We start from the raw sequence: 18,994 nt of genomic DNA, 5'->3' as shown, positions 1-18,994 counted from the left end.
CCCCACACAGGAGCATCTTCTCTATGCTTCCAGAGTACCCCGAGGGCATATTTCTGGCCTATCACACTGGAACTGTTTTTTTGTCCCCTTAGTGGACTGTGAGTGACCGATGGGCAGGGACTGTCCTCCACTCATCTCTGTGATTCCAGCACAGGACCTCGCACAGAGCAGACCTCAGTAAAAAAAAACCCGTCCAATAGACGACACCACTGAACACCTGTGAAAGAATGTATGGGCATGTGCCTGGGGTGCCAGCAGATGCACCCCACCCCAGCCTAACAAAACAAGCCAGACATCAGCTCTGAGGGAGAATAGTGTCAAAGCTTTCAGCTCATCTGGAGACCGCAGAATCAGTAAGAGCTGACTGCAAAGTGGGTATTGATCCAAGATTCCCCTTGGACCTTTAATGTCTCACTCCCTCCATCTATCACCCAGAGAGGACAATAAAACTTTGCTCATAAAAATTCCAGATGCCTTGGATAGCAGTTTTCTGAATGAGGGTACCGGAGGCTGCTTCCCTGCCTCCCCTGACATTCCATCAAGAGCCTTCAATGTCTACCCTCCCGGCCTCCTCCCACTCCCACCCACCCAAACGTGGCCTTGGAGGTGATTCACCTCCCTTCAGAGAGCCACGGCCAGAGCTGGACTCACCCTCCGTCAAAAGGGTTCTCCCCGGGGATGATGTGTGTGCTGTCCCTGCCCACGAGGAACTTGATTCGGTCATAGAAGGAGTGCAGGTTCTGCTGGGACACAGGGGCCTGTGTCTCCTGGATGATGTCCAGAGGGTCAGGGGAGCCCAGGCACAGCGAGTTAACATGACAGAGGGACTGCAGGCAGCAGTCTGGGTCCATGCAGTCCACCAAGCCATCTGCAGGGGGAGCAGAACGTGACATTTACATCACTATGTTCAATCAGTGCCTTCATTCACTTCTCTATTTTCCACTCATTGAAAGACTTTATTAAGTGCCTGGTATAAGCCAAGGCCTTTGCTGGACACCAAGGAGATTCCGGCGCTTCAAATCAGGTCCCAGCTCACTAGTCTAGCAGGAGAGACACACAGGTCAGTGGGCAGTGTGACGTGTGTTATTATTATTACTTTTTTCCAGAGAGACAGAAGGAATTATATATACCAAGGCCCAGAGGTGAGAGAACACATTGGTCATCTGAGTTGCTAAATTCAAATGCTAGGCTCAGAAGGTTAGGGGAACAGCACAAGACCAGGCTGTGAGGCTGGCAGGAGCAGACGGCTGGGCCTCCGGGGCCAGGTTAGGGAGTTTGCATTTCACACTCCGGACAGTGGGAGCTACTGAAAGGTGTTAAGCAGGGGTGGGGTGGGGTAGGGTGGGGGTGACTTCATCTGAAGGTCACTGCATTGCTAAAAGAGCATTCCCTGCATCAAGGAGAGGGGACTGAAAGGGGCCCAAAGTGGAAGCTGGGGGCTCCATGGAGGGGGTGTTGCTGAGGTTACACAGGAGGAAAATAATGGTTCCTGAGACTAGAGTAGGAACAGTGGAGACTGAGAGACATGGATGGTTTGGAGAGACACGGAAGGGGTAAAAATGGTGGGACCTGGCTATTGACGAGCTTTGGGGGTGTGGAGGAGGCAGTGCTGGTGGAGGCGGCGTAATTCCCAGCATCTCTCCCAGCTGCGGTGCAAATGTGTGGAGACCCAGCTCTGCCTTCTGTGAGAGGGGCTTTCTGAGTTTGTTGGATGGTTTCAGGTCACTGACCAAGTTGCCATTAGCAGGGAATTCTCTTTACCACACGGGTGGATTTCTTTAGGGCTGAAAATGATATTACGGCTTCCAGCTACCCAAAGTGCAAAAAAAAAGAAATTCCACCAGACCACAAATTTTTGGTCTCATTATCGCAAAGTGCTTTTACAGGCACCCAACAGAACAGCTTAAAACAGATGACAAACCCAGGGATTAGAGGATACTGCCTAAAGTGGGGGACAGGGAAAGCCAGTCTATGTGCTTTGTAGGCAGAGAGCAGTCGGACCACACGTGTTCCTCTGCAGGCTGGAATTCTGCACCTTCTGCTTACCAGCTCTGGGACTTTGGGCAAAACCCCCAACCCCCTGGGGGCAGGGGTCCTGTCCTGGTAACCTCTGTTGTATGTGTCCCTGGCGCTTAGCACAGGTGTGTAAAACATGACTGTTAAATAAATGAAAGGAAACGGAATGAATTGATGGAGAAATGAATCAAGGGGAGGAAACCAACTGACAGTCCACAAAAGGCAGAAGACCATTATCTTCATTCAATGCACGTACACAGTGTGGTGTGGTGGGGGCACCGTGAGGCTCAGCGATTGAAGCTCAAGCCCCAGGACGGCCCCCAAGTACGACTCTGGGAGGAGTCCCTGCACTGAATCGCGCTGAGCCTCCGGTCTCCTCTGCACGGACACACTCCCTCACTTCTGTGTCCACGCGTTTACAGTATAGACGCTGCCCGCGGGAATACTGCATGTTCATTGGTTAGACTGGGTGCCCCACGCACACAGGCAGCACCCTTAAGCCTCCTTATTACCATGGCGGTGCTGTGGTGTCAGGCAAGCTCCTTGACCCCCCTGAAACCCAGTTTTTTTCTTTAATAAATTAGGGCCCCAAATCCTTTGTCTTTCTCTCCCAACTTCTGCATGGTATCCAAGACCTTTTATGCTATGCCCTCCTTGAGGGCAGCCTAGTGGTAAAGAGTGTGTGCTCCAGAGCAGGACTGTCTGAGGTGAAATTCTGGCTCTGAAACTTACTACTGTGTGACCTTGACTCTCTGACCTCAGTTTTCCACATCTCTTACAAGTGAATTCTTTTTTATTATTTTTCTTTAAATTTTTTTATTTTTATTTTTACTTTTTTGGGCACACTGTGAGGCATGTGGGATGTTAATTCCCCAACCAGGAATCGAACCCGTGCTCCCTGCAGTGGAAGTGTGGAGTCTTAACCACTGGACTGCCAGCAAAGTCCCACAAGTGGATTCTAAGAGTGTTACTTAAGTATTTTTTACATAAGTGAAAAGCACAGTATATGTCCCCAGATCTAGCAGAGTACCTGACATGTAAGTACTTAATAAGAGGCAGTTCCCCTTTCCAGCCCTGCCCCTAGAACACCGCTCACCAAAGTGTAGGGCTGGCTGTCCTTTGCTCACCAGCCGGATCCATCCTGAGATGTGGAGGAAAGGCCTCCCCTCACTCCAGCTGTGTCCTGGGTCCTACCTTGTGGCTCCTTTCCAGCTCCCAGATACACCAGCTAACTGTCTAGCCAAGCAGCTGTCTTCTCCTGCAGTCGGCAGGCTCCATCACACATTCTCGGGCTGCCCCTGTCAGACTCTGCTTAAACACATAATTACAGCCTGAGTTGAGGGTTATTTGCATTCTGCTATTGATGTTAGCATGACAGATTCAGCTGCCGCATCCATAACTCTGCAGAAATGCTCCATTATTCAATCCCGGCGAGCAGGGACGCTGACCATTAAATCAGCTAGCACAATTGAAGGGCCGTGAAAAGTCATGGCTAATTTGAAATTTTATTAGCTCTTGCCTGCTCTTGTTTACCACCGAAGCAGTCCCTGGAAACCAGTCTTTTACCTCTTTATAAACACTCTTGCTCTGTGGCACCTTGGAAGAACTGCTTCCTGTTCTCCGGTCCTGGTTGGAAGGTTAGCCAGGAATGATGGCTAGTATTATTAATTTTTGTATTAAATGATGATGTTGATAATCACAGCTGCCACCTGAGTGCCAGGCATCGTGCTACATGCTCTACAAGGAGTGTTTTCAAGGAACGTATCATTGAGTCTTCCCAACTCTATGAGGCAGCCACTGTGGTCACTATCACCCCCATTTCAGAGAGAGGGAACCAGAGGTTCCAAGTGGTAAAGTAACTTCATCAAGGCCACATGGTCAGTCAGGGAGGAAGCTGACTCAGAATTTGCACTCAGTTCTTTCTGAAATATTAAAGGTTCTCTGATCCTGAAGAGACTTTTAGGAACTATTTCTTGAGTATAAAACATGAATGGATGAGTGTTGCTGAAATGCTACCCTTCTGTGTTCCTCCAGTGCCCTGGGCGACCTCCACCATTGCACTCATCTCCCCATATTGTACTTCTCATTTTCTCTGTCTCCCTCCCCACACAATGAGCTCCTGGAGATCAGGGCTGATGCATTCCAGGATCCCCACCTACTGCTCTAGCTTTCAGCTTCATCCTCGCCTCTGGAATCTGGGGCTCCCCATACGCCTTATTCCTTTCCTTTTAAAAAATAAATTCAGCAATGAATTTTAGAAACAAATTGTTGTTTCTTGTGGTCAGAGGGCCTTGATGATGATCCAGTTGGCCATTCTGCTAGAAATGTTAAAGTCTCAGCAAAAGCTCTGAGCGTTAGCTTGCCCATCTGTTACAGGAACAATCAGATCTACCACAGAGAGATGCCAGGAGGATTAGGTGAGATCATGCACGTGGAGCACTTCGCACAATGACCAGCGCCGAAGTACATGCTTGATGAATACTGGTTAATATTCGCTCCTGGTCAGGTGCTTTCCTCGAACAGGGATGCTGGTAACAGAGCTGCCCTCCCTATAGCCATGTTTTAGGGTAGCCCTTTCTGGACACAGTCTGTCTGGCCTTGGAGAACTGAATTAGAGAAACACGGCCACAGAGACACACCTGTGTTAGGGAAGCAGAGACCTCAGGGGACTTGATTGGGCTTCTCCGAAACGGGGACACCGCACACGCAATGCTCTTAGGAGAGACCCTGGGACCGCGGAGTTGTTTACCGTATGCTTCACAGCTCAGAGTGGTTAATGTCCAGCCAGGAAGGCTGCCCGCCGACACCTCTCTCTGTTGACTCTCCCACTTGGCAAATATTTGCGGAGTTGTAAATGTGGGCTAAACCTCCATTAATAGAGACCATCGTTTTTAAATGAGATACATATTTTTAAAAATGAGTAGGGCCCATAAAATTCTTATCAAAGTCTCGGTTTATGAGACCAGCTTCTGTGCAGACCCCTCTCTGTATTCTCAAATGCTGCACATGGCAGTCTGCAGCAGGGTATATGGCTGTACTACGGTACCAGAGACTCTTCCACGATTTCAGTTTCTTAGACACCAATGACAAGTTTTAGAAAAGCCATAGTAAGAGGAAAAAGTATGTTCTGAGAACAGAAAAGTAAAATTTGGGGGTAGATTAGAAATGCATCAATATATGGTTTTCGAGATTTTCTGGTTTTGGGTAATTTGGAAACATTTAGATTTTCCAAGCGCTTTTTATCTCAATTGTATATTGCACACATATTGGTTGACTTATAAAATGTTCACGTTTCTTATATTTACTATTCCCACTGGGAGACCCTTGTTATCACAGGAGCAAAAACAAAAACCAAAAACCCATCAGGAAAATAGATAAGATTTTCCTTTATTTCCTTCAAATTTTCAGTAAAACCCTCCTAAACCCTAAACGCCAACTTCTGGGAAATTACACTTTTCCCCCGGAAATTTCCCTCTTCCTCACAGTTCTGAAGGCCTCCTCTCTCTCTCCTTAGATGGGGAACGTGAAGAGGGGCAGATGAAAGTGTCAGAGGCCATTCAGGCTCCTGGAGGCTGGGAAGGGCCGCAATGCCACACCCGGCAGTGGCCTCTGGTGGGATGGCGGCAGGGGGCAAAGGGGAGGGAGAAGAAAACGGCCAGAAAAAGGGCAGAACAGAGATTAAAAGGGAAGATGGAAAAAAAGGAAGGAAGGGAAGAAGCAGAAAAAAAGAAGAAAGGGGCCAGGTCTCTGGGGCACTAAATGAACACTGCAGAACAGTTCCTGTGCTCATGAGCCTTGGACGTGAAGCCCGCTGGTGCTGAGACGCCGCATGGTGTGCGGAGCGCTGGCTTCCGCTAACATTTCCGTGTACGTCCGGTGCTACTGACTTAAGGATGAGGGCCACACTAATCTCCTCTAGCATCCCTCCTCACCACCCACCCTGATGGTAGGTGTCAACTGACCTTGGAGAGGGGCAAGTGGAGGAAAAAATACAGGCTAGAAGCCTGAGGACAGGGTTTCTTTCCTGAGTCTGTCACTCCCGAGCCGTGAGACCTTGGGCACATCCCTTCCTATGTCTGAGATGCAGTGTATTCATGTCTAAGCAGGATCATAAGCTGTGCCAGCCTCCGAGGATTGCTGAAAGTCTCCTGGGTCGTGAAGAGTAAGTGAGCGATTCAACGAAAGAAGTCCTGGAGTGCTTGGCCCCCTGCAGACAGTCCCTATGGCACAGGGGCGGGTGAGGTCCTCTGACAGCTGCCGTCCTGACGGGTGCGGGCTTCCTGTTCGTGTTGTGATCTTAACAGCTGCCAGGGAGTGGTGGGACCCTGGGCGACCATCTCCCTTTCTGCTGGCAGTGTCCTCATCCGTCAGGTGGGGGCGGATGAGGCAGCCTCTGGGGCTAACCTGGCCTTTCTATGCCACAGGCCCATCTGCCCTGGTGGCTGGCCTGCTGGAACTTCCACGGAAAGTGACAGGAGGGCACGAGAGTTCTACTGAAGGTGGTGACTCCGCTGGCTTTCTCATCTTTACAAAGAGGACTCCGGGGTCAGGTTAGGTGATTCACCTCAGGGGTCCCTGACCCCGGGCCGAGGGCGGTACCGGTCCGCAGCCTGTCAGGAACTGGGCCGCAGAGCAGGAGGTCAGCGGCGGGCGAGAGCGCGGAGCTTCACCTGCGGCTCCCCACTGCTCGCGTTACCACCTGAACCACCCCCCCCCCCCCCAACCACGTGTGGAAAAATTGTCTTCCATGAAACCGGCCCCTGCTAGCAAAAAGGTTGGGGACCACTGATGTATCCAATGTCATACTGCGAGTGAAGTGGCAGAGTGGGGACTTTGGTCTCTTATCTTTCTTCAAATCCAGGCACTAGTCCACAGTCTACATCTCTTTCTCTATCATTTCTTTGGACATCCTGGCTCCCCCAGCCCTGCCCCCATCCATGGAGGGCAGAAAATGACTTGTTTATTTCTTATCCCAAATGCACAGCACAGTGCCTTGTGCACAGTGAGCATATTTGTTGAATGAATGAAAAAAATGAATGAATTACATGAGGATCCCAAATCAAACAGCTCCAGCAGTTGGATGGGGCCCATTGAGGGCTGTGAGGCATGAGGAAACCATGCCCACCCCCCCACACACACACACCCCTTCCAGGAAGAGCTCATTCCTCCCCTTAGAAAGAAGGCACAGGGGACAAGTCTGCTCTGTTCCTTCAGTGTCTGTCACGCGGCTGGCAGGCCCTGCTCTAGGCACTGGACAGACAGGAAGAAAACGGAGTCATGCCTCCAAAGGATTCGGTGTGGTGGTCAGACAGGATAACCATGTGCCGGGAAAGAAGGAAGCAGAGGGAGCTGTAGAAGCCCAAAGGTGGGAACCCAAAGTGGGCTGAGGGCTGGAATATTTCCTGGAAGATGAAATGCTTAAACTGAGATTAGAAGGATGGACAAGAATAAATCAAAAGGAGAGCAGAGCTGGGGGCAGGTTTGGGAAATTTGTGGACCAGCAAACTCTTTTCATCAGAGTTGTCTGCATGGTTCCTTAAACGGATGGTCCATGGACAGTGTCTAACAAGCCCATCCAGGTCTCTACAGGCTTAACTCCTCCCTGGGCTCGACAGCCCATCAGCCGGCCTCATCTCGCGGCTGCAGGCAGTCTGGCCACAGAAGTGTTTACAGCAGGCTGTGAGCAGCATCTGGGGAGGCCCCAGGGGTGGAGGGTGGAATGTGCCTCCCTGTCTGTACACATCTGGGAGAAGTTTTTGTCATTTGCTATAATACATCCAGTGCCTTCTTTGAAAAGGCTTGCAAAATCTTTATCTGCTCCTTGGAACACAGGATTTTTAAAGGTCAATTTCTCTCTTGTCTCTTATCACAAGAAATGTGGTTTAGAGATGGTCTGAAGTGTGGCCAAATTCTATGGCTTTATGTGAACGCTTCATGCCAACAATGGGAGAGAGGAGGAGAAGGGAGGACAGAGAGCTTTGTTCTCAATTTTCCTGAAATTTCTCCTTCCAGGTTGTATCTATCAATTATCTGAATTGCAATCCATGATTGTTTTTTTTTATGGGACCAACAGTGCCTAAAAAGATTAACACACCTTGAAGCAGCTTAAAGATTCTTTATCAAAAGGGGTCTGGTTGCTTAAATTCCAGTGGATTTTTTCTTTTGGCATCTTCTTTTTAAACGCAGTTTCCATCCTCATCCTAGCTTTCTCACTGATTCACTGTGTGACTTTGGGAAAGTCACGTCAGCTCAGTGAGCCTCAGTTTCCCTGCCTGTAAACATCTGCCCTGCAAGTGTGTGGTTAGAGGCTAGAGGTCAAGGACACAGAGTGTCCAACACAGGGCCTGGCCCTCAGAGATGATCCCTAAATGATGGCTATTGTTTTCCTTTATGTACATTTGAATTCTTTTCCTTCTAGCAGTAAGCATGCAACAGTTTGGAATATCAATTTTAACTAAAAGATGAAAAAGGTCAAAATACATTATTACAGAGAGAAATACAGCCTAATCGTAAGTCCAAAAAGTAGAGTATAAAATTTTATAGAGAATGTTCATTCCAATTTTTAAAAATAATTATTTATATGAATATACATTTATTTTATTATAAACATGCTTCTGTGATTACAGGTGGAATGCAGAAGGAGAAAGAGAACTGACATTTGCAGGTGGTAAACTAAGGTTTAGAGAAATTGAGTAATTCACTGAAGGTCATGCAGTCAGCAAATGGGGGAGACAGGATTTGAATCCAGGCAATCTGGGTACAGATCCTGTACTTTTAGTCCCTGTGGTATGTTGCTTCTCAGGTGCTTTAAATATATCACCTGTAATCCTCATAGCAATCCTGCAAGGTAGGCCTTATTTTTCTTATTTTACAGTCACTCAGCATCCTTGGGCCACGGTTTCTCCACCTCTGAAATGGGCGTGAATGCCCCCGTCAGAGGGTCAGGGTGCAACACATGAGAAGGTGCATGTGACGACACTTCACAGAGGGCTTCCTAAAGGGCACTGTGAGCACAGGGCACGTCTTCTTTGTCAAATGGGCCACACAGAGGAATTTGCATTCTGTGGTGGGTCAGGGCCTCTGCTTGCCAGCCTGCCTTGCTGCTTCCCTCACCACCCAGTGCTCGGGGTGAGTCTGGAGTCAGGCTAGATTGACTGGGCAGCCCTGAGAGAGGATTAGGAGACTGGGAGTCACTAAGTCACATTCAGGATCTATTCCCTGCTTTAAAATCCAGACAACAACCATAAGTGAAAACAGAAACAAACCAATAAAGCTAAACCCAACTGAGCCACATTGTGTAACTTTTTTTTTTTTTTTTGGTCTCAGTTTAAAAACACTGCAACAGCATTCTTAATGAAGCTTGAAATTCAAGTTTAATATGTAAAGGATTGCGTTAAGCCTAGCAAATTGGGAAAGAAGAGAAACCAGGAGTTCTCAGATAACTTGAAGAACCATAGTTAAGTTTATGATAGGGCTGTGAGTCTGAGGTCTGGGCACACTGAAAAGCTCTCACGTGGCCATACCTCACAGACTATGCAGTATCTGTCACCTGCCAGCTGTGTGACCTGGCAAAATACTTCCCCTTACTAAGTCCTAACTTCCTCATCATGAGAAAATAGTAAGGGGATAAGAATACCACACACCTCCCAGTGTTGTTGGGTGGATGCACAATTGCTTTGCAAACTGTAAAATGGCATATAAGTAAACACTGTCATCCTCTGGTCTGCTCTGTGGTACTGTTCCAGCCTATTTAAATTAAAGTACTCACACTACATGTCTAGAAGGAGGATAAAGCACGAGGAGGAGGTGGTCCATAAGATCACACAGAGTGGCTCGAGAGTCTTGGGTCTCAGACCGGCTGCGTTGATGAACTTCTGGGTGACTCTGATGTATGTGACATCCCATCCCCTCTCTGGGCCCCAGGTTCCCTGTCTGTAACATGCAGGGGAGCAGAAGGAGAGGGCTGTAGTCTGTATCCTCCCCTAGTCTTGCTACTCACATTAACCTCTGCTCATTTCTTCTCCAAGCCCCTGAGTCACATCAGCCAAAAACAATCACTCAGAGAGACTCGAACATTTTTTTCCTTCCACCCTCACTTATTTATCTGGGATTATGCTGTGTCCCACATCATGGCTGAAATAAAGGCACTTGTTTCATTCTGCCTCCATTAGATTTGGTTGTTTGGATAACAATTTCTTCCAAATGACTGTGAGCTTCCTGAGGGAGCCAGACTGGGCCGTGTTCATTGGTCTTTATATCCTCTCGGAAAGGAGTGTGGTACCCGGCAGACAGCAGGAGCCCAGCAAATGTGTGCTTGACTGAACTGCAAACAGTCAAGTGCTAAATCTGGCTCACCCTTGCGCTGCCGTGCACAGCACGCCCTGTTTCTCCCTCCACTAAAACTGCCCCTGTTTGGCCAAGACCCAGAGGGACCAGTGAGGATAGTCTTGTCCCCTCCAGCACTTGGGGACAGTCTAACCCCACAGTTGTTTCATCTGTGCCACCCTGCAAAGCGGGGACCCTCTGCCCCTTCCTTTTGGCTCCCGCAATGGTTAGAGAGCCCACCACATTGAAAGGGTCCTAAGGTGAGACGTTCCCTCATTTTGCAGTTGACAATCCAAGGCCAAGCTCCCTCAACAGTCTGGTCTCCCCAGATAGCTGTCTTCCCAACCATGATGACCCATGGGATGTCTTCCTGGCTGGACTGGAAGCCCCATGGGACGGGGCTACATCATTGTTCACGGTAGGGTATCCAGGCATTTGATAATGTCAGTTGAATGAGCGGATGCTCCTTTATCACAGCAATTATCCCACTGCATTGCAACTGGTGCTGTTTCTCTCTCCAGGCTGTGAACTTCACAAAGGCAGGGACTGTGTCTTATTTGTCTCTGAAGCCCCAGGACCCAGGATAGGGCCCAATGCAGAGTAGACGTTCAGTTAATGTTTGCTGAGGGAGTGAATGAACTCAAGTTAGAGTAATAGTATGTGTTTGGTAAAAAGTATGTAAAAGCTCATTCCAGTCTGTAACGTGCTTCATAAACGGAAGAGGTATATTCTCTCACACTTGGGGATTTTCCGATTGTTCTCTTCCACTTCCTGCTGGTTCATCTCCATGGCAGCTGGAGAAGGCTCTGTTCCCCTGGGGTCTGGATTAGCCCCGTTTCCTATGATGAGAAGCTCTTTCTCCCACCAAAGCTGTGGGCCTTTGGGCTCCCAGGTGTCCACGCCCCCTGTTACACTGGGGAGTCCTTGCACTGGGAGGCTGGCTCTGAAGGATGGTGAACAGAGGATACACTGGCATTGCGTTTCATATGAGGGGATAAATGAACCTCGTTTTATAACCTATTCTGTATGTGTGTTTTGAGGAGGTGCATCCTCTCCCCACATTTCTCTAGGACACTCAGTTCTTTCACTGCCCAGAGATTCAACAGACTTCTGAAGGCTTTGGCCAAGACCCTTGATTCCTGAGAAGGAAATGACTTCACGGTACAGCGCCTCTCCGTTTTTACTATAGGAATGTCATCGCTGATCGTGGGATTGTGTCTATACAGGCAGAGTGAAGGGGAATGCTGAGGAAGTTAGGCAGATCATTTAGGCTGACGTTTTTTCCCTATGAAGAGCAAATACGATTGTACTTTATCTTGCCTGAAGACAGGGCTACTTGGTGCTACTTGGTACTGCTTTGCCCATGATGTTTTTTCCAAAAGCCCTTTCCTTTCCAAGAAACGCCTGCCTACTCAAGCCTGATGAATGTTTTCCTACTCCCACGACAGCCAATACAAAACTCTGCAACAGCACTTATCACCGTCCATTAGCACTTAACTTCGGGCTCTCTCCCTCATTTGAGTTCCTGGAGTGTGGGGATAGGACTTATTCATCTCTGTGCCTGGCCTGGGGCCTGGCTCCATGACAGGAGCTCTGGATATTTACGGAGCACAGAACCAATGAGCTCCACAAGCCTCAGACTGATTAAGGGACATTTCAGCCCTGTGAGATCTCAGGAGGAGAGCATGGGCCCGCTGTCTCTGCCTGGCTACCACGGCCCAACCCCACGAGCTCCGTGCTGACAATTACTGCAAGGCGCCCAGGACTGGGTGCATCAGGCCCAATCACCTGCTGGGTTCAGGTAGCAGACAGAAGGACTGAAATCTGGCTCGGACAAGGACCAGTGGTCTGAAACAGCCCAAGGTTGCTGGAGCCAACTCAAGGCAAATGAACCAGAGTAATCACAACAGCACACACTTGGCCTTTTAATCCTTATGGTGCTTTGAGGTTGTAGAATCAGGCTAAGTAGAAGGTTCCCAAAGGTTGGGACGCTGAGTTTCTGGCCTATTGATTTCCTACTCTGTGCAGTATATCAGAAAGTCCCATGGTACAGATACGAGGAAGCTGCATAAACACATTTGCACTAGGCCGACTGTTAGGCCATCATTAGAAAGGAAGGGTTAACTGTTTTGATCTTTTTTTCTTTGTTTTTTTTCATATCTCCTTCTTTTGATTCTCCTAGTAACCCCCTGAGATTGGTAGAGTCAGGAAGAAATCAACCCATCTTCCAAGTGGGGCTGTAAAAAGCATATTGTGTTTGTATTTATACAAGTTTCACTCAACAGAAAGATGAAGGCTAATTCTAGGACTAATGTAAAGACTGGAAAGGCTCTTATGGTCAAATGGCCTCATTTTATAAATAGGGAGTGTGAGGCCCACTGACTCGAGCAGCTTGCTTAAGGACACACAGAGTGCCAAAGACAGAATTGAGATTAGAACCCTGGACTCTTCACTCTCAGCTAATAAAGGCTCCACAAGACTAGGCCTCCCTTCCTTAGGTTTTGACTGCCCAGCACTTGAAAAAAATCCAATAGCAAACACGATTCCACTACAAACCCACAGGGACAGAAGGTGTGGGGGCAAAGGTGGCCCCCAGCATGCTTGGTGAGGGTTACCACCAGAATCAGGGGAGAAGGAAACTCGACCAAAGGTAACTCGACCTCCGTTCCCTGGAGAAGTATCCTTTCTGGCACTTTCTGTGATACAGAATTGGGTGGCCTCTTGTCTACTCCCAACGGGGGGATTACATAACTTTGCCAGGCAACTCAATAACGAATTAGAAAATTCCTTCTTCCACAGGCCTTCTCCTCTGCCCTTGCTGTTGGATAATTAATTTTGTTTACACCAACTAATTTTAATTAATTCAAATGGAACAACTAGTGCTATGCACTCATTCCTTAGACGACATGTGCAGTTTCATGCCTACCCTGCAGGCCCCCCTCTGATTGGGCGGCTGGTGTGTTGGTGGGCTGTTGATTCAGTAATGCCCACCCTTCACTCTGTGCCTCTCACTGCCCAGGAGAGGCAGGGGACCCAAGGTAGCCAGGGCCCTACCTCCATCGTTGTCTTTGCTGTCACCACAGGCAGTTTCCATGGACGTGTCACAGCCAGCTCCTCTCCAGCCCAGCTGGCAGACGCAGTGCCACCCATTCAGGTCCAAGGTACATCTACCGTTGCCATTGCACAAGCCCGGGCAACCCTCTGCAAGGCAAAGCACACGGAATCAAGGTCTGATCATCCACAGCCAATTGGTCACACACGCTCACACTCTACCTGTCAACTTACAAAAGGCTTTCACGTCCACCAGCACATTGATGCTCTCAGCTGCCGGGGAGGCCTATCATTAGAACTGCCACTTTACCTCTAAGGCAACTGAGACTCAGAGGCGGAAGACCTTGCGAAGGACGCACAATCAGGATATGGCACTGTCAGGAGGTGGCAGGGATAGGTCTGCAACCCACACCTTCTGTATCCGAAAACCCCTTCAAAAGTGATCAGAATTCTAGAGTGGGAGTCAATGGATGGGCTTGTCCAAACCTGACCAGCGGAGGTTTTTTGCTGATCCTTGCTCCTTGCTTACTCTCGCCTGTTTTTCCTGTCTCTGGTGGCTGTTTGAACACAGGAATCACCCCTCTTGCTCCCTCGGCATTTCTGGGTCTCATTCCAAAGGGCCATACTTTTTTCAGGCCTTGTTACTAGGTCCATTGTACTGGACCTTAGGCTTCTCATTTACTTTGTCCTCTTTTCTCCTAAACAACGGACTTTGCTTTCAGGCAGAGTCCTTCAGTCTTTTTCCTCCCATCTTATCTACAGCCACTAAGAGGAGCCCGGCTGACTGCCACGAGAGAGACTAACTAGGGCTGCCTGTGATGGCCAACGCAGGTGCGGGCGGGCTGCCCTTCCCTAATTTTATTCATCTGTACATCTGTCTGCCTGTCTGTCATTTATTAAGCACCTTCTCTGGGCTAGCGCTGGAGGTACAGAGATGAATAAGACCTAGTTCTTATTCTTGAGGCGCATGTAGCCTATCAAAGGAGACAGATTTGTATAAGCAAAATATTTCACTGCTAAGTGCCCTGAGGGAGATGTACAAAATATGGTGGGAACCAAACACAGGAGTGGCCATCTGTCTGAGACGGCTGTGGATGATTTAATCAGGGAGGGTCAGGCAATATTGAGACTCTGCCTTAGTTCTATATCATAAGGTGGGGAGTTATTATTATGCAAGTAGATTTGCAGGTTTCTGCTTACCACCTTTCCAAACCCCTCTCTCTCTGAGTTTGTGGCTCAGAAACCTAGGCCTGAGAATCTGGCAAGTTACATGGCTTACTCCAGCTTCTATTTTGCTGCTTGGTTTTCATTCAAGTCCTCATTTTAACAAACCTGTCAACCCTTTTCTCAGAGGGGCTATCAAAAAACACCTCACCCCAGTGATGTCTCCTCTCTGGCCCTGCTCAGTCTCAGGGAAAGGTATGGATGTGAAAGCACTCTGCCATCTATAAAACTTGTTTTATTATTAAGAGCAGCAAACTGCTGCAAATACGGCTACAAACTAAATTTTCTATCATGAAAGAACTGAAAACTGACCCAATATTCTTAAACGGGACAAATGTGGATGGGGCTGTCTGATACAAGACCTAGGCCAAGGCAGGCACTCAGTAAATGGCCGATCAATTAGAATCTAAAGCTGCAGTGTTTCAAGGCCTTTCCACAGTTGACTGTTATTACAAAGTAAAAGAAAAGAACACGTTCATTTATACTTGAGATGTTCAACACAGCCACCAATAGATCAAGCTGGCCGCTGTGTTCCATTCAAAGGTAGAAACATTTATGGAGTGTGTACTCCGAGCCTAGGAGGGATTCCTGCAAAAGTTTTGAAGCAAATGTAGACTACGGGGTCTCTGCACAGCAGCAGCCTGTTGGGAAAGGGGGGGAGCCAGCAGCGTGGCCACTCCAAAAGTGATCGAGAAAGCAGTTCAAAAGCGCAGGAGCAGTGCTGTGATGTGCAGGTGACAGCCCAGGCCTTCCGACTCAGCAGCCAACATCAGCCACCCCTCCTGAGCTAGGCAATTACAGACTGCCTCTTTCTCCAATTAGTCCCATTTAAAGCTTTGCCCACCCAGCTGCGATTTCCTTTAAATTAAGCCTCATGTATTTGAAATCAGTTTTGGAGGAAGAAGAGTCCAATCGTGATGAATGGCAGTAGACTGCTTTCTCTTGCTCCAAGATGTAGCCTCTTGCATGATGCAAATAACATCTCTTGTATGAGAGCACAAGGTTGAGAGCCGTACCAAAGAGCGGCTCAGTCACACAGCGGCACCTCATTTAATTTCTCTGAGCCTCAGTCTACTTATAAAGTGGGGTTGTTGGGAGGATTAAATAAGATAATGTCTGCATGATGCACAAAGCCTGACGTACAGCTTGAAAACAACACCTGAATCTTCTACTCACCTTGAATTTCTCTCTAGTTTAGTAGAGGGACTAGAATATCACAAGTTGGACCCATAACCTCAGGTGGGGGTCACAGAAAGGCAAAATAGAAAACTGAGGCAGTTATCTAGATCAGAGTCAGCAAGCTTTTTCTGTAAAGGTCCAGATAATAAATACTTTAGGCTTGTGAGCCATATGGTCTCTGTTGCAATTACCCAATTCTGCCATTGTAGCTTGAAAGGAACCACATACAATTTATAAATGAATGGGTATAGCTGTGTTCCAATAAAACTTTATTTACAAAAACAAGTGATGAGCCAGATTTGGTCTGTGTGCTGTAGTTTGCCAGACCCTGGTTTAGATGCTTCAGGACAGTGATGACAATGCCAGTTGCCATATACTGAAGGTCTGCTATGGCTTGCCACTGTGCTAGACATTGTACATATATTATTTCCAAATTAAATAACTTTTCCTATATTTTCCAGATCCTAATTTTCTAGGACAGTGCCAGTTTGACACCATTGAATCCTAAATTTTTAATAAAAACCATGTGTTATAATAGAGTATTGACTTTGTAACTAAACAGACCTCAGCACCACCATTTTAGCTACTACCCGTGCGGTGATTGGCAAATTATTTAACTCTCTAAGCCTCCGTTTTCTCATCTGTAAAATGGAGGTAATACATAATTCAAAGAGTTGTTAAGAAGATTAATGGGATAATGTATATCAATTATTTAGCACAGTGGGTAATGTTGGTAGGCATTTAATAAATGACAGCTGTTATTATTATTGGGTTTATTTGTTTTAACATTGTATAACTTCACTAAGAAACTCACAAACCAGAAAATAACCCTTTGCCAGTCCAAACTGTGTCAACGTTTGGCTCACAAGCTGTGGTCCTCATAAATACAAACCTTGTCAGAGACAGCTGAGACAACCCAATAACGCGGTCGTGGGGGCCAACACGATGCAGCTCAGCAGGAAGCTGCGAGATGGGTGCAGGGCCACGAGACCCAGCCCAGGCTCACCATTTCATGCTTTCCTACCACTCTGTCTTCCTCCTTGACAGCAACTGTCCCAAGCATACTTAAATTATTAATTTTGCAATAGTTCACTATCTTACTCCCTCCATTAGCATGTAAATTCTATAAAGGTAACTTTGGACCTAATCCAGTGCCTTGCACGTAGCTAGTCTCAATATATACTTGTTGAAATGAATCAATGAATGAGGCGGGAGACCTAGGTTCTGCCTAACTGGTGGGATCTTGAGAAAGTAACTTCTCCTCTTTTGGCCTCAGTTTCCTCATCTATGAAATGAAGGTTTGGATGAGATGCTCTGTTAGGTCCCTCCAGTACAGTCACCCAATAGAGAAGGTCAGAACAACTTCAAATGTGATGATTTTGTTCTTAATTACAACAAACTTTACTTAACACCTACTGGATACCAGGCATGTGTTAATTCTGGAGTATACAGAGATGAGATATAGCATCTGCCCTCAATATTTTTATATTTTATTTATCTATACACTTTGTCCCAGGACAATTTAAAATGGGTCTTATAATCTCAAATAATACTTTTCAAAGTGAATTCTTTGAACTACTAGTTCTATGAGGTCCTCAAATACAAACCTCTGTGGTCAATTAAGTTTGCAAAACAATATATACCTATATTCTTATCCTAGAAAGTCACACTAAATATTAAGACATTAGAGGCTCTGGGAAGTCCTATAATAAAGACACCTGTTTATTTGATTGTCAGAACATTTTCCAATTTGACCTCAGAACTCTTCCTCCCCCGCCTACAACCATTTACAGTAATACAGAATGTTCCACTTCACAAAACCTTCTGTGAGAAGCCCTGCTCTAATAAGCATCTCTTAGCACACAGTGCCTGGTGCACACGTTCTGTGCTGCTTTGAAACTGCCCAGAGAAGCCCATGTTCTCGGGAAGGGTAAGCTCTACATGTGAAATCACAGAAATACCCTCTCCACAGTCAGTTTCTTCAAATGGACCAGGTTCTATCCTGATGGTCTGCACTGCCTTACCAGTACCTGTGGCTTGAATGAGGTTTGCTATCATACAGGAATTTGCTTCTGGGATCATCACAAGCCCATTAGCCAGCATGAGGAAGCCTCCTCTGCAGTGACTTGCTGACTTTCTTAAAACAATACGCCCATCCTTTTCCACGGTTAAAACTCATTAATTCCACAACCCTGAAACTCATCAATAATTCAGAGAGCCCAAGTGATATTAACAACGCCTCTGGAAGGACTCACACTGGGCATTTGCCAGAGCCAAAATAATATAATGTTAAGGTTTAGAGAAGGGCTAAGCTTTTCAAAAGAAACGATGCCCTTTAAATGACAAGAGACTGCTTTATCTTCAACCTGCTTAAGCCTATGAAGAAGCCTCCCTTGAAGCTAGAAGACTTTCAGAATCCTTGAAGGTATTTATTTTTTACTTACATGGTAAAGGAGCTATACAACACACCTATCACAACAAATGTCCCATTTATGTTTTTCTGTCTGGTCTTCTTGTACTTTTTCACCCCTACAGTCTGTTCCCTAGACAAGGTCATCATATTTTCCTTCCTAGATGACAGCAACAGTTTCCTAATTGGTCTCTTTGCCCCCAAATGTTCCTTCTCAACTGTTTTTCCACAATATGGCCAGATCGATCCTTCCAAATCACAAATGTCATCAAGTCATTATCCTGCTTTTAAAAGCCTTCAGTAGCCTCTCATATGCTTACGTTATGGCCCATGATCTCGGTCTATGAGGCCCTGCCTAAGTGGGTAGGGTTCTTCTTGCTAAGTGGCTGTGGGACAATCCTCTATCACAATCCTCATCACACGTTGCTGGAATTATTTGTGTTAGTGTCTTTTCTGCCAGGCTGGGACCACTTCTGTCATGTGGCATCCACATTTCCTGGTGCTTAGGAGCAGTTCAACATACTTGTTGAGTGACTGTTGTTTCTTCAGTGTCTACCAACGCAAGTGGAAAGCAAAGAACTAAAGCTGGATTGTCACTGCAAAGTACTCTACTCTGAAAAGTCCTGGGCTTGCACTGTATTGGTCCTGGAATTCTTTTTCTGGGAATTACTAGTATCCACTATACGGGAGAGCCAGCCAGATGGGCGCTTGGTCCAGACCTAGATTTTGGCAAGAAACATCTGTCTTTTAAAGCAAGTTATGATTCATTAACCTAATCCAGCTCAAGGT

General features: G+C 47.1%; 1 protein-coding gene across 1 annotated transcript in view; it reads right to left on the bottom strand.

Moving 5' to 3' along the window:
• TENM4 (teneurin transmembrane protein 4) overlaps nt 1-18,994 on the bottom strand; it is a 732,935-nt gene that overhangs the window by 92,206 nt on the left and 621,735 nt on the right. The window contains 2 exon segments of the mRNA XM_057747430.1: nt 652-868; nt 13,396-13,542. Coding sequence (XP_057603413.1) covers nt 652-868; nt 13,396-13,542 — 364 coding nt within the window.

The sequence above is a fragment of the Hippopotamus amphibius genome, chromosome 9 (assembly GCF_030028045.1).
Source record: "Hippopotamus amphibius kiboko isolate mHipAmp2 chromosome 9, mHipAmp2.hap2, whole genome shotgun sequence".
NCBI lineage: Eukaryota > Metazoa > Chordata > Mammalia > Artiodactyla > Hippopotamidae > Hippopotamus > Hippopotamus amphibius.
The sequence above is the reverse complement of the archived record's forward strand: the minus strand, read 5'-3'. Positions and strand labels throughout refer to the sequence as shown.